Raw genomic sequence first — 16,639 nt, 5'->3', positions numbered from 1 at the left:
AATTTAAGACTGCTCTCATGAGGATACTCAACAAAACGGACATTTTGGCATAACTGTGTGTTATTATTCGTTCAAGCACGAAAGAGAAGTCGATTCTGGCACGCGATGCGCGTCGTCCTGTGTCAGCAGGACATTCACAGACAGCGCGTTCTCTTTTGTCTTTTCGCGGTTGCATGGTTTAAAAGCATTTGCATGAATAAGAACGTGATTATATAATGTAACGCTAGCCAAAGGATGACAGAAAAAACGGATGCCGCGTTAATTGTGTTTAAATATTTTTTAACGCGTTAAACTGAAAAACATTAATCGCACGCGTTACCGTTGACAGCAGCACGGACATAACCGATGTGTTTGTGAATATTCGGCAAGACGGATGTTGTAACAATGTTTCGTGTGTATTTGACCGTAAGCGCAACAAGCCATGAAAAAGAGGCAGCTTTATGTGTGGACGCTGGGAATGAAGCACGAGAATGAAATCATGCAGAAATCGCAATTCAACGAACGCAGAAAACGTATGATTTGCATTTTTTATTATGAATTTGTGTGCATTATTTGTTGTTATTAGACGCTTCCGACGATGCGAGATTGATGATACATTTATTATCATTTTTTTACACATTTTAGCAATTTTAAAATGTTTAATGGAGTTTTTACACGGCACCCCTGCTCTCGCCCAGAAGGCACCCCAGGGTGCCGCGGCACCCCGTTTGGGAAACACTGGTATAGTTTTTATTATGTTACAAAATATTTTGAAGATAGAGAGAGATAGAACCTTCCCCAAGTCAGTTCCTTCTTTTGTATTTATTCTGTTAAGACAGTGTGATTACAACGTAGTAATTGATTACATTTTCAACAATCAGTAACCCTGATCACATTGCAGAGATTCAGACCCTATTTCAGTTATGCATATCGGTTATCAGACATATAAACATACAAATAACCGATATTGTTATAAAACAAAGAATATCAGTCAATCTCAACTAGTTATGCAAAAATCCTGAATCTCAGAGGACACAAGCATGCTGAACTTCATTAATGTATGCTCTTACAATGTCAATAGGATAGCTTTTCAAGAATGGTACATTATTGAATAGATAAAGAATAAATGAGCAAAATAACAATATGACTGCTGTTTTCACCTCTGTGTGAGAGCATGTACAGCACAATGGTCCTCTTTATCAAAGAACCATGAGAATATCTTTAGGAAGAGATATACAGGGAGAAGGTGAAAGGAATGATAGAGAATGTAAGAGAAATGGGAAACAAAAGGAGGTTGAGTGAGCTTCTCAATCCACTGGAGTTGAACGCAACAAATCCAGGAGGGTTGCTGCCCATGTAAGACTTGATCCAGTTCTGGAACTGAGAAACTCTGGCGAACACACTGGGATATCTGGGGTCATCACATCGTTGTGCACCAAAACTCACAATGCCGGACTGAATCCACCGGGAGCTGTTGCTTCTGACCATTGGACCTCCAGAGTCTCCCTGTATTGACAAACATTCAGCATTTATATTTCTGACAATATTCAGTGAACAATTGTTACAGACACAAGTACGCAACAGTGTAGCCCAATGGTAAAAGTATGCCGGCCATGTGTCCACCAAAGATTTTTGTACCATTTTTCAATTTTTTGCAGTGGTGTTTTTCTTTTGTAATCAAAAGTTTAAAAATGTTCGACTTTGAGTAAAACCAAGTGTGTCGCAGACATCCTGAAAAGTGAAGCCAAAATATTTTGATCGCCCCCTTGTTGCTGTCTGCAGTATAGGCCCCTTTCCTCTCCATGTAAATGAATGGGACGCGAGACAAGCAAAAAATAAATCTAATTACACTTCAAATCCAATTTTTTTCCCCAAAGATGGTTTCCGTCATTTTAGGTAGTTCTTATTATGATCCCATATGTTTAAAAGTAAGTTTTTCGAATAAGTTTGGTTTAATTTAGCTATTTCTGTCATGACAACTCTTGGAGAGATTAGCATGGTAATGGATATGGCAATGTTAATGTACTTGGTCTTAGTGGAATAGCTCTGCTATGCTGCTGCAGAGCAAATACAGAGATTCGCTATTGCCAATACATTCACAGACATTGCTGTGAGCATATAAGACATGCTGTAACATTGTAACATTCATGAAATAACCCTGTAGTAGAACTAGCTGGGGAAGGTGGCGGGTTTCTCATGCTGCTGCATAGGAAGATATGCATACATCTGCACATATGAATGAACATACACAGGATGTGATAGGGCGATACAAATCAAATCAATAACTATATTTGATTGTGTAAACGCTACAGGAAATTTAGGAATTAATAAGCAAACCACACAACATGCACAGAGATATAGAGTAAAAGAGTGTTCACTTATCGTAGATGTTGATTTCAGATGCTTTCTGAAAGCTCACAGCAGACTGCTAACAGCAAACTACTAGTATCTGAATGTTGAATACCCATGGCTCCTGACGATACATTCAGGTCTTATAAAGCGAAACAATTTATTTCAATGAACAAGTTCAAATAACCGATTATCAAAGCACCCATTAATGATGTGAAACGCGGATATTTTACATGTCAACCAATACAAGTCTCAATCAACTTACTTTTTACCTGAGAACTATGAGAAACCATTATCAGCGAATGCCTTTGGATACCTGTTATATTTCCAATACGTTGTATTTGTTATACTTTATGCTTTTCAGCAAAATACATCATAAGCATACATTTTGTGTACAATTGAAAAACATACTTTAGTTTTGATCGAGTAAAGGCAGGCATACCAGGTGCGAGTTCGGACACTCGGGAGATCGTGAGATATTGCACGTTACGAGTCAGTTAACCTGATAATCACGTCAAAGCAGCTGGTACACGGCACGACTGTCCTGCACAAATTTTATCCCGAGCCGGCGGCAATCACGTGAGCTTTCGCTCTAAACACAGAGACCGGAGCTTTCAATGTTGCTAGCAACTATAGCTTCAGATAGAAAAATGGCAGAAATGTGTGTGCAAATGATTTGTTTAAAAGCATAGAACAGTAATAATAATAATAATATCCTTTATTTTATAAAGCGCCTTTAAAAGCAGCTTCTCAAAGCGCTGTACACACAGTAAACAATTGTTAAAAGCAAAACACATCAACAGGTAAATGCAAGTTTAAAAAAGTATGTCTTAAGTTGACCTTTAAAAGTGGCATAAGTCTGGGCTTCTCTAAGTTCAAGAGGCAGAGAATTCCAAAGGACAGGTGCATAGAAGGAAAAAGCCCTGTCACCCATAGATTTTAAGCGAGTTTTAGGAACCACCAGCATGCTCGATTGCGAGGAGCGCAATCTGCGATTCGGAGTGTAGGGGAGCAACAGTTCAGATAGATCATTTGGAGCCAGGCCGTGCAAGGACTTATATGTAAGCATCATAATCTTAAAATCGACTCGGAACCTAACTGGGAGCTAATGCAAGGATTCCAAAACCGGAGTGATATGGTTGCATATTCTGCACCCAGTTAAGATCCTAGCAGCAGAATTTTGTACACGTTGAAGCTTGTGTAGTGTAGATTTAGAAACTCCGGCTAAAAGAGCGTTACAATAGTCAATCCGAGAGACGACGAAGGAATTTATCAGCTTTTCAGCTACAGGAAAAGTTAACATAGGCCGCAATCTAGCGATGTTTCTAAGATGGAAAAAAGATGTTTTAACAGTACTCTGAATGAAAGAATCAAATGAAAGATTAGCATCATTTTGCTCTGGATACCCAAAACAGAGCCATCAAGATTAAAAGACAGCGTAAATTAAATTAAGTAGCCAATCCTTTCAACATAAACGAGAGAGAGAGAGAGAGAGAGAGAGTGTGTGAGTGTGTGTGTGTGTGTGTGTGTGTGTGTGTGTGTGTGTGTGTGTGTGTGTGTGTGTGTGTGTGTGTGTGTGTGTGTGTGTGTGTGAGACAGTGTATGCAAACGCTGTATGGTTGCTGCCACTGAGCTATAGTCCCATCAATCTAGCTTGTGATGTGGTTGTGTATGATATGGCAATAGGGGACAGTCTATACGCTGGTGAAAATCAGGCTGACTCCCCGAATTTTTTTAACGTGTTTAAAAATTATCGGGAGGTCGGGAGGTGCTCGTAACGTGCTCTGCTCAGCTCGTAATTCCTCTCACGCTGCGAGCTGCGACCATGCGAGCATCGCCGATTTCCACACGATCATCTGCAAGCTCGTAAAACAGCAAAAATCGCACCGTGTACGCCCGCACTAACATGTAGATCTGTGCTGACTCGAGCTGCAGACTGTTTCAGACGGTTCAGTCCAATTTGTTGAAATAGTTCATCCAGTTCCCTAAAAATAACATTGTTTTGCATAATCACTCTCGTAAACGCGCTCCGGACCATTTGCCTGAGTTGAGGCTATGGATTAAAGGTAATAATATTGTAAATAATGTTCAGTTTTATTGCACAGACTAAGCGTTTAGCTTCATAAGACTCCGATGTGTCGTCAGGTGCCATGGGTATCAATTTTGTCATGCCTGTATTTGCTATTTGACTCTCAAAATAATGATAGCCAGTGACTAGCATTTTATGTATCACCAGCTAAAAGTCTTCTTAACTGTTCTACTGAAGAATAAAAGTCACCTACATCTTGGATGGGTGAGTAAATTAAGTAAATTAAATTAAGGGCAAATGTTATAATAGTCTGGGACTGCAACTCCATGCTTTTCTCTGCAGATCAGGTGTAGTAAAAAGCAGTTGTAGTGTATGAGTTCATGATCACTGGAGTAAAGACTGAGTTTAACTGAGCAACTAGGTTGGCTGTGTGAAGTGTGCAGGTGACCAAAAACTTGAGATAAGTTTTGTAAATTGTTTTAGTTTAAAATGGGTTAAAATTAATGATTGATGTCTTACCTGACATGAACTTTTCCCTTCCACATTTAAAAATCCAGCACAAATCATTTCGCTCGTGATGCCCCCTCCATAAGCATTATAGCAGGCACTGTTGCTCACAATTGGCAACATAATCTCCTGGAGTATGACTGAAGCCTGGCCTGTGACATAGATCAGAGGATATATGTTTACAGCTTTTAAAAAAACATTTCTAGGTAAATTGTTGAGGCTTACAGTATTGTTTGTGTTCAGTTAATTTACAAACAAATATTCACTCACCTCCAGGCTGTAGCGTTCCCCATCCAGTCACCCAGCTCTCTGCACCTCCAGCAAATACACTACCAGCAGCCGCCAAACAGACTGGCTTAATGTAATATGTGAAATTCACAGAAGAGGAGAGCTGGACCAGTGCTATGTCGTTGGAAAACTTGGGATTGTCATAGTCAGGATGCATGATAACTCGACTCGCTGTCCTGTATGTCTCATTAGGGTTTGAGCCTGATTGGCGCCAACGGCCGAAGTACATCACAATGTCAGACGCACCGTAGCTATAAATAGATAAAGTCTACTTTAATCCCACTATTATCAATTTACAATTGTATCTTAGTGTGAAGGTTCACACAAAATGAAAATTAGCCCATGATTATTCCCCCCTCAAGTCATCCTAGGTATATATGACATTCTTCTTTCAGAAGAATACAATCGGAGTTATATTAAAAAATGTCCTGGCTCTTCCAAGCTTTATAATGGCAGTGAATGGCTGTTTCTGTTTTGAAGTCCATAAAAGTGCATCCTTCCATCATAAAAGTGTTCCACACGTCTCTGGGGGGGTTAATAAAGGTCTTTTGAAGCGAAGTGATCCATTTGTATAAGAAGAATATCCATATTTAAAACTTTATAAAGTAAAATACCTAGCTTCCGGCCAAATAAACATACGGCGCATACGGCAATGCAGCGCCAGGCGACGCAAGTGTTTTTTGCTAGTTTCAGCCCGACGCAGTTATCATTTTCATGTCCTGCACCATGTTGTTTAAATAGCAAATGAATTTGCACCCATTTGAGCGCCCATGGGCTGCTGGTCTGAAAACAAGCATCTTTAATGGACCCCTTACAGAATGTCCGAATACAAGGTCAGGAGGACTAAATCCTAAACTGTCTTGTACTGCCTCCCTAGTAGCAAACAAGACTAAAGAAATGCCCTCATCCCAGTCTTTACCCGTATCTATGCAATACTGGTGCAACATAGCTTTTAACGTCTGGTGGAACCGTTTTAAAGCTCCTTGGCTTTCTGGATGGTAAGCGCTCGAAGTTCTGTGGGAAATATTTAGAGTCGGAACACTTGTGCAAAAGGCTTTGACAAAAAGTTAGTACCCTGGTCAGATTGTAGCACCTTAGGTAACCCAAACATTGAAAATAATTTTATGAGCACATTACATTGCATTTGGGCGCATTGTTGGCATGTTGCTATTTTGAGGCAGCTGAAATAGACTGGATCATTGAGCAACAAAAACCTGGTCTAAAGTCAATGGCACAATATATTTTTTTTTGTTCTTTAAAAAGTGCGTTAGTAATGTGCTCCTAAGGTGGGACCTCAATGTGCGTACACTGCTTATTACACATGCAGCAGCACACAAATATGGCAAATATTAAAAATAAAAGGATTACAATGTAAAAGATTAATATTATGTACATAAAGATATGGTGGAATCCGGCTTGTCCCGGTAGATGGGCTGCTTGCGTGCTTTCCTTGTGCACGAGCAGATCCGTTTCCTCTCTGGAGAAGCGTTCAGTCTTTCTGCTTGCAAATTCCTCCTTGTAATAGCAATTCGCCATGGCGCGAGCTGAACTGGCTTTTAAAGGAAAAGGGAAAATACACTCTTTTTTTTCCACGTTATGCCCACAACACAGTGGATTCGGACACGCCCTAAGTGCACTTTCGCCGTGTGCTTAGATCCGTTAAAATAGGGCCAACAGAGTCCACTGCAAGTCTAAAGTGCAACTTATGTGAGTAATGCGATGTACTGCTGATATATGCGCTACGTCATGACGCACTACGCTACTTCCGACGTCACAACTTGCGTAAGTTGCGCTTTAGGTGCAAATAGACTGTTTGGCCAGAAGCTAGTTATTTTACACAATAAACTTTTAAATATGGATATTTTTCTTACACAAAGGCATTGCTTCACTTCAGAAGGCCTTTATAAACCCCCAGGAGCTGTGTGGAGCACTTTTATGATGGATAGATGCACTTCTATGGACCTCAAAACAGAAACAACCATTCACTGCCATTATAAATCTTGGAAGAGCCAGGACCTTTTTTAATATGACTCTGATTGTATTCATCTGAAAGAAGAATGTCATATACACCTCGGATGACTTGACGGTGAGTAAATCATGGGATAATTTTCATTTTTGGGTGAACTAATACCCTTTAAGCTTAATTTAATATGCCAACATACTCCTGGAAGCAGTGAGCTGCAGATAAAACCCAATCTTTATTGATTAGACTACCACCACAGAAATGGCTTCCAAAGGGTCTGGTATGAATGCTGACTTGCCACGGCCAAAACCCTGCCTTTGCATCCTCCCCTCCAACAATCTTGTTGTTGAGGGGGGCTTGACCACATACTGATGAGAGAAAAAGTTATATGAGAATTTCTTGTTAAAATGCCTCACAGACATAGAAGAAACGTTCTGCTTGGAAGAAGAGTTTTATGGTCATTCTGACAACTTACCATCTAACTGGCAGAGGGAACCTGTGTGGGTAGACAAAGACAAAGGTAGACAGTCATTTGTACAGAGCTGATAAACTGTTACTGTTAAACTCTTACATCAGTGATGGCACGCACCATTAGCATGAAAACAAGATAAAACATTTATAAAGGTTATATACAAGCCACTGCCATTATAAAGCTCGGAAGTGTCAGGGTGTTTATTAATATAACTACGATTGTATTCGTCTGAAAGAAGAAAATCATATACATCTAGGATGGCTTGAAGGAGAGTAAAATCAAGGGCTAATTTTAATTTTAAAGCGAAGTACTCCTTTAAGTCTTTCCAAAGTGAGGTACTTTGTGTTGGACGTTGCCATGACGTTTACATGCACAAAACTACTACGGTGGTACCTCAAGTTTCACAGATACCCCGTGAAACATTGCAAAAATAGGCTGAAACTGGTGAAACGTGATGCCTGGAAAATGGAAGTTTCAAGATGCTTGTTAAGATAATGTAAACCCATGAGGCAAGAAAAACTTAAGCATATTCATATATCTTGAAACTTCTGGTTACATGAGCCTAAGATCTTTTCAATAAAATCCATGCAAAAGTTAATATCAGATCATTTTAGAATACAGTATAGGATGTACTGAATATTCTTCAGTTTTATGCACAACAGAAATACAAGATATAGAATATCAGATCTCTGTCAGATGGCCAAAAATAAATGCAAAAAAAGCTTTTTTGCATAGTTGAGTTTGAAAGCCTGTCTAACTCAGTCCAAAGGCGGCATCCAATAGAACGGGTGAAGGTCTCTGCACGTTACTGTCTTTCCGCGTGGCAAAGTAATTTAATTCCATTTAAGCTTTTATCTAACTACATTTTATCACAACCTCGAATTTAAGTTAGATTGCCAATTGGTTATTGGTCAATTATATAATAGTTTAACAATACAGTTGATTGTTCAATTTAACTCTTTACTTACATATTTTAACTGTTCATATTAGGAAGCTATGTTGCTTAGAGGACCTCACGCCTTGTTTAACGTGGGTCTCATGATCACAATCTCGCCAGCTTCGGTCACTAAACAGAGGTAATTGTTATATACCTGACCACGCTTACACAATCTAAGATACTTTGGTATAGCCCCCGTGATTGCACTTGAAATTAAAGTAACGTTTACTTCAGTAGAGGTATGGCCACTACTACAGATATAAGTCAACCAACTTTACTTGTCTTATAATAGCTCTGGATTGGCCATGCCGTGGTTTCCCACGTACACTTTTCTAAAGTAACATTAAATTAAAACAGAGGTAAGACACACCCAGATTTAGATTGGTCAAGCAGCATTTTTGTGCCTGCATACACTCAGCATCACGGGCTAATTTGAGTTAAAAATCGCAACGAGCCTTCTTCAGCATCTCCGTAAATACTCAGACCAAGGCAGAAACCTCTTTTCAAATGTAAACATGAGTTCGCCGTGGGAATTTGCATTAATCACCGTCCCAGGCTTACTGGTGGGAGAAGTTGATTTACATGGGGGCACACCCACAGCAGTTAATAAGATCTCTCTAATCTCTCCACACATTATTACCTTTTTGGTTTACTTCTGTGGGAATGAGAACTTTGTACCGGTCACACTGAGACATTTCAAACTATACCAAACATGTATAATACTGTATGATAATTGTTCATATTAAACCATATAGATTAAACCTATTAAACCACTGCATCTTAGCTACTTAGCTCTTGAGTGAAACCTCTGAAAGAGAACGTCTCTGGTTACTGGTGTAACCTATGTTCTCTGAATAGGGAACAAGATGGTGCGTTCGCTGGCAAGCTCCTCGCGCTGTCGAAAAGCTTCCTTTTTCAGCAGAGAAATCTGAGGAGCAGATGGCGCGCGCGCGCCAATATAATATGACGACGGTGAGAGGCGGCACCCGCGCCATCAGACAATGAATTGGCATGATTCTATATAATATGGGCTTCAGACAATCGGCACAGAGAGGGCGTTCTGACGCATAATTTTACACTGATGCCCGCAAATTAGTTAAAATCTCCCGGAATCAAGAGCGAGCGGGCAAGAGCGTGCATGTGAGACAGAAGAGACTGAGCTCCAAACCGCATAGCGCACGCACAGCGGAGAAGGAGAGATCGAGAGACCTTGCGTGTGTGTGCGTGTGTGTGTGCCTCATGAAGCGCATGTAAGACAGAGTCAGGCACCGAAATCAAGCACCGAAATTTTCATTCTTATTCGGTCTTGTTACTACCGCTTACGTTGGAACTGGTTCCCTATTGGCACCGCATATCGGTACCCAACCCTACTCGTAAGTTTGCTGATGCAGATGATTTATCCCCAACTTTTATGGCACCTACTTTTGTGAATGATGCTCTGCTGGCTAATGAAGGTTAGCCAGATGACAAGGCTATTGTTTTAAAATCTGATGATCTGAAACTGCAGGTGACTCGTGGAAAAGTCATCGCCGCTCAGGAAGAAGATTTACTCTGCAAAAATGTTTTTTCTCTGTTCTCCCTTTGGAAGTGGCCAGAGAGAAAAAAGCTGCGTACTACCTAGAGAACGGGTTGCTGATGCGTTGGTGGTGTGCGGATGTAGCGAGCGATTCGGAGTGGACTTCTGTAAGTCAAATTATCATATCTGTATAGACTGATGATACTCTCTTTACCTCACGATCATGACTTGTCTGGGTATTTGGGCCTTAAGAAAACATATCATCGGATATTAAGACATTTCTTTTGGCCTCGAATGAAATCTGATGTAGCAAGATTTTGTAGAACTTGTCAGATGTGTCAATTCTCAGGTAAGCCAAACCAAGTGATTCCACGCACACCGTTGGTTCCTATTCCAGCAATGGGGGAACCGCTCGAGCATGTTATTGTTGACTGTGTGGGTCCTTTGCCCAAGTCAAGAACTGATAACCAATACCTTTTAACAATAATGTGCGCAAGGACACAATTTCCTGAAGTGATACCGCTGATGAAAATTACAGCACCAGTAATCAGTAATGTGCTCATAAAATTCTTTTCTATGTTTGGGTTACCTAAGGTGGTACAATCTGACTAGGGTACTAACTTTTTTTCAAAGCTTTTTGCACGAGTGTTCCGACTCTAAATATTTCCCACAGAACTTCGAGCGCTTACCATCCAGAAAGCCAAGGAGCTTTAAAACGGTTCCCCCAGACGTTAAAAGCTATGTTGCACCAGTATTGCATAGATACGGGTAAAGACTGGGATGAGGGCATTTCTTTAGTCTTGTTTGCTACTAGGGAGGCAGTACAAGACAGTTTAGGATTTAGTCCTGCTGACCTTGTATTCAGACATACTGTAATGGGTCCATTAAAGATGCTTAAAGAAGATATGTTATCCCATGAAACTAGTAATAAAACCACTGTGCTCGACTACGTAAGTAAATTTCACAAGTGGTTACACAAAGCTTATGAAAATGCAAGGGAATCCTTGCGGAATGTGCAAATGGCTATGAATAGTCGGTTTGACCGTAAAACGGTTCCACGTCATTTTAAGGAATGAGATCAGGTGTTGGTTTTATTGCCAATTGTTGGTTCTGTTTTGTCTGCACATTTTTCGGGTCCATATGAAGGGCTTCAAAGGTAAGGGAAAATTCTCGCTTTTACCTGATTCACATAGAAATGACATTGAAAAATTAATTAACAATTTTCCTTTATTATTTGGCATTCCTTTGTGTACCACAGATTTGCAACATGACATCGATTTAGGCAATGCCGTTCCTATTAAGCAACACGCTTATAGAGTAAATGCTGTAAAACGTTCTGTGATGAATGCGGAAGTTGAGTATTTGTGTGAAAATGGTCTGTCCAAGCAAAGTTGCAGTCCGTGGAGTTCTCTGTGTTTACTTGTGACAAAGAGTGATGGGTCCGCTAGATTTTGCATGGACTACCGGAAAGTGAACACTGTGACTGTTCCAGATTGTTTCCCGCTACCTCGTATGGAGGATTGTGTGGACAACCTGGGGTCTGCTAAATATGTCACTAAACTAGATTTACTGAAGGGCTACTGGCAAGTGCCTTTGACGCCTCATGCATCTGATATCTCCACTTTTGTGACCCAAGCTGATTTCATGCAATATTGCGTTATGACGTTCGGGATGTGTAATGCACCAGCTATGTTCCAAAGGCTCATTAACATAGTTACATTGCGGGTGTCGAGAACTGCAATGCGTATTTGGATGATATAGTGATTTATTCAACTAAAGCCTTGTTTACACTGCAGCTGTTGATGCCCAATTCTGATTTGTTGCCTATATCTGATTTTTTTTGACCATCCGTTACACGTTCTTTCAATTGTGACCCATATCCGATCCATGTGTTTACACTTGACGTACTATCACGCATGCTTTAAGGGGGTTCTTGCACAGATGGACGAACGCAAAATATGCTTGATGCTAGCTCTGCGATATATGTAAAGTTCGCCAAACATCAGCATGATTTTGAGGTGGAGGACGAAAAGGGCCATCATTGCAGCCAGCGCATACGCTTCAGTTAATGTGTGTGAGAGAGATCTCAGGACTGGTGGGAACATGCAACACGATCTCATTATAGTGCGTATCTATACCACTAATTTTATTTCTCGCGCCATTTATACGCCAAAAATAGTTTTTGCGTGCATGATACGCACAGTAAACCCTTTGGGTAGGATTAGGGGTGGGGAGTGCGTGCGTATTACACGCCATAAATTGCATATTATATGCACGTGAAAAGTGCGTATTATATGCATGCAAAAACTATTTTTGGCGTAAATGGCACGAGAAATATAATTCATTCTATAGATATGCACTTTCATGAGATCGTGGCGGGCTTTAACAAGGAGCAGTGGGTTTATGGCATAATGAGCAAGCCAACCTTTGATATGTTGTGTCAACGTTTGTCCACATTCCTCTACTATGAGGACACAACATTTCGTCGGGCCATCCATCCCTTTGCAGATGTACGTCGGGTTTCTCTCGTCATTAAACTGCGGAGACGTAGTATAAGGCCATCCTTAAAAATATTTTGGTTTGCAGTAACAGCAAAAAAATAAAATAAAAGGGTCGGTAGGTAGGTCTATATTTTTTTTTTCAAGATTCAATGTAAAAAAAAATTAAAATTTTTTTCCCTACAGACAACTAACAGACATTAGGACTAACGCAAAGAGGGCGCTTGAGACGCGCACAAGTCAGCAATATTTCTGATGATTTATTGCCGTGAAGTTTCGTGCACAATGACAAACAGGAGTGCAACATTCAGGGATTGAAATTAACACCCTCCAAACCGCCAAATAAGGGTAAAAATGAACTTTGGAACCAAATCTGCGCGGATTTAACGCGAATACGCAACTCGTGAGTCCGCATTTCTGGCTTACTTGAACACACACGTCACTGTGCAACAAATAACGGCGAGCATGTTCACTTGCATTGAAGTAATTAGGAATATTAAATAGCATTTGGTTAACAGAAAAGACATTGTTATTTTCCAACATCCTACATGTTCTGTGTACTGTATTGATCTGTCCACCTAAAACACATTTTTGGTTTAAAAAAAAAAAGACAGGTGGTGGTGGCTCACTTTGAAATTTCAATTTAAAAGAAACCACTTTGATTTTAGGGTCAAATTGTAGGACGTCCTCAATAGGGTGAGTTTCCTCCACCAACATTTTAGTGGTTTCCTTCAGGTCAGTCGACACTATCACCGTTAGACAGGGGAGAAGGAGGGGAAAAGATCTGGGCACAGTTTTCCAGAACAGTGAATGAAACGAAGCGAATGTACAAGCCATAGTGTGACATGCGTAAACCAATGGTGTAAACAATCATAGATGACGATGACGGCGCACCGGTTTTTATTTAAAAGAAAGAACGTAGCCTACGTTTGTATCTAAGCAACTTACACAATACTAACTAAAATATAATTAATATTATTTTATTTTATTTGTAGCTATTAGTTGTTTGAAGAGTGAAAAAAAAATAGGTTGGTCTTAACGCAAGTTACAACCGGCAAGTCGGTCGGACTAAAAGGGAAAAAAAATAATAACAATTGGGTCGGTCCTAAATTGACAGGGTCGGTTGGGTTACGGCAAACAAGAATATTTTTAAGGATGGCCTAATGCCTCAGAAAATCCGATCTGCCTGTTTACATGACAGTCTCATTGGCACATATCTGATTTATATCAGATTTATTTCCACATGAACAAGGCCTGAAACCGATTTCGAAATATCCGAATGCATGCGATTTTTTCCTGTTTACACTGTCATAGAACATATACAATCTGTGTCACATATGAGCAAAAAATTGGAATTGAGTCACATTTCACTGACTGTGTAAACGAGGGCTAATTGGCCTGCACATGTTTCCACAATAAGAGAGGTGTTTGATCGACTCGAGAAGGCTTCACTGACATTAAATCTTGCCAAATGTGACCAGTCACGGAAACTAGGGACACAAGTCGGTTCTGGGGCATTTTGAGTTATTCATAGATTCTGAGAGTGTAATATCCAAGCTTTCCAACGATGTGTAACATGTGGAAATCTGATAATATTTGGAGAAGTTGTGGCCATTTTAAAGTAGGCACTTAAAAAAGCTCAAAGAGGAGAAAACGAGCTCTAAAGAGATTCAGTTCTCACCTCTCTCTGCTGCTGGGGGTGACAATAGGGCTCATTTACATCTCATTTAGATAAGCCATACCCCCTGTAAAGCTCCTCCATGTGCTTTACAGCTTTTTTTACACTTCGAATGAGTGCACTTCTGCCGCACTAGGCGAAAAACAATTGTGCTGCCCCTCTATTTGCAACGTACCAGCAACAACACACAAAGACCAATAATGCCATATAGCCTGCATATAACGCGAAACCAGCAACAACACATAAAGACCAATATGCCATATACATATAACGCAAAACCAGCAACAACACACAAAGACCAATATGCCATATAGCCTGCATATAACGCAAAACCAGCAACAACACACAAAGGCCAATATGCCATATACATACAGTATAACGCAAAACCAGCAACAACACACAAAGACCAATATGCCATATACATATAACGCAAAACCAACAACAACAAACAAAGACCAATAAGCCATAGGCCTACATATAGCGCAAATAGTACGCAACGCTCGTGTGCCCAAAATGTCAACAATATTAAAGTTTATGTAGGAGGCAAATGCCTGCTGGCATTTTTCTTTAAGCAGTCATTTCTGCAATTTTCCAAATAATCACATTTCACCTCCTCAAATTACTGTTGCAAATCTCTTTACACCACTTTCTTATGTGCGTATACACACACAAATGAAATGTCCGCAAGCACATTATATCATCAGCAGGTTCAGCATCTTAAATAACGACTAAAGAGCAAATGAAGCTTAACTTACATTTCAGAAACACGCACGGCAGGCCTTCATCGCAGCAGCAAATGTCTTAACTGCATCCTCTATTTCGATTCTCCGTCACATATGAAACAGCCAGCCACCGCTGTCAGCGAGCCGAGCCGCCGTATTGAAGCACTGAGGGCGAGCGCGCTGCGCCCATACCTCCGGTTCAGTTTCCCGAGCCCACGAAGTGCGGCGAAAACATTTTCGGTGTAACTGCCAGACGGTTCATCTCGTCTGCGACAATCTTTGCGGCATCCATCTTCATTGAATTTTGATATCAGAGAGAGCTGGCCAGAGCACAGCATAATAAGTAGCCATGTGGTTGACTTGGAGGGCGGGGGCAAAAGCGCCGGGTTATTCAGTATGGATATACACACAGACAATGACACGCCACGCCCCTACTGCATACTAGAATCTCCGAAAACAAGCCGATTTCAACCTCAAAATGTAAGCTTTTAAATATACCAATACTGCTATCTCAAACATGGAGAGGCTTCTTCGTGATTTCAATTAACAGATTCTCCAAAAAATTGAAAATCACCAATTTTGAAAAAAAACTCTTCTTTCTCATTTTGCTCGAAAGTTGTGCTGCCGACTTGTGTCCCTGGTTTCTGTGACGGGTCACAAATGTGAATTTGGTCAAGCCACAATTACGTATTTGGGCAAGGAAGTGGGTCAAGGACAGGTAAGACCGGTAGAGGCAAAAGTGACTGCTATTGCTATTCCCATTCCTTCTACGCAAAGATTTCTAGGGATGGTCGGCTATACCGGAATTTCTGCAAAAATGTCTCTTCTGTGGCCAATCCGTTAACATCCCTCCTTAATCCTTCACATACTTTTCTGTGGAATGATGAATGTCAAAATGCTTTCGATAATATCAAAGCTTTGTTATGTAGTACCCTGTTTTGACAGCTCCTGATGTGAAAAAAAACCTTCACATTGGAAATTGATGCAAGTTCAGTTGGTGCTGGCGCGGTGGTGGTACAAGAAGACGTCTATGGTATTGACCATCCAGTGTGTTACTTCTCACGCAAGTTCAACAAGCATCAGCTGAACTATTCCACCATTGAGTTGGAAACTTTGCCTTGTTATTAGCTCTGCAGTACTTCGATGTCTATGTAAGTTCAAGTAAACACAATCTTTTACTGTTTCTGGCCCGCCTGTACAATCAGAATCAGTGATTGATGCGCTGGTCCTTGATTGTGCAAGGTTACAATCTGATGATTAAGCTTAAGAAATGTTCAGAGAATATAATCGCTGATGCTTTATCTAGAGTTTAAGCAAGACTAAAGATGGCGAAAAGAGAAACAAATGAAGAAAAATAATTAGATTTGTCATTCACAGTTTTTTTTTTTCTTAAGGGGGGAAGTGTTACGTTCCAAGTGTGTTTTGTATTTTGTTCTTTCTCTTCTATGTTTCTAAATTCTTTTGTAAGGTTGCGATCATTGGATCATCTGGCTGTCCATCATACCTGTGACGTCAGGATGCTCGATGTCATGACCGGCGCGACCACTCCGCTGGCGTGCCGGCAGATTAAAAGGCCTCATTCACCACGAATGAGTAGTGAGGGATCAGCATTAGAACTCACTCAAAACCTGTGTTCTTAATCGAGCTGAACAGCCAGTTTACAACCTTAATGAATTGTTTGATGTGGTTTCGTTGTTGTGA

At 40.5% G+C, this 16,639-nt stretch overlaps 1 protein-coding gene across 1 annotated transcript in view; it reads right to left on the bottom strand.

Annotated features, from left to right (window-relative positions):
• Nucleotides 1–785: 785 nt before the first annotated feature.
• LOC143742502 (chymotrypsinogen A-like) overlaps nt 786–16,639 on the bottom strand; it is a 30,252-nt gene continuing 14,398 nt past the window's right edge. Inside the window, exons 2-6 of the mRNA XM_077235385.1 lie at nt 7,591–7,611; nt 7,315–7,483; nt 5,135–5,403; nt 4,877–5,016; nt 786–1,485 (exon numbers count right to left, since the gene is read on the bottom strand). Coding sequence (XP_077091500.1) covers nt 1,201–1,485; nt 4,877–5,016; nt 5,135–5,403; nt 7,315–7,483; nt 7,591–7,611 — 884 coding nt within the window. The 3' untranslated portion in view covers nt 786–1,200. The remainder of the gene's footprint in view (nt 1,486–4,876; nt 5,017–5,134; nt 5,404–7,314; nt 7,484–7,590; nt 7,612–16,639) is intronic.

Source organism: Siphateles boraxobius, unplaced genomic scaffold (genome assembly GCF_051911475.1).
Source record: "Siphateles boraxobius isolate OS27281-9 unplaced genomic scaffold, OSU_SipBor_1 19, whole genome shotgun sequence".
Classification (NCBI taxonomy): Eukaryota; Metazoa; Chordata; class Actinopteri; order Cypriniformes; family Leuciscidae; genus Siphateles; species Siphateles boraxobius.
The sequence above is the reverse complement of the archived record's forward strand: the minus strand, read 5'-3'. Positions and strand labels throughout refer to the sequence as shown.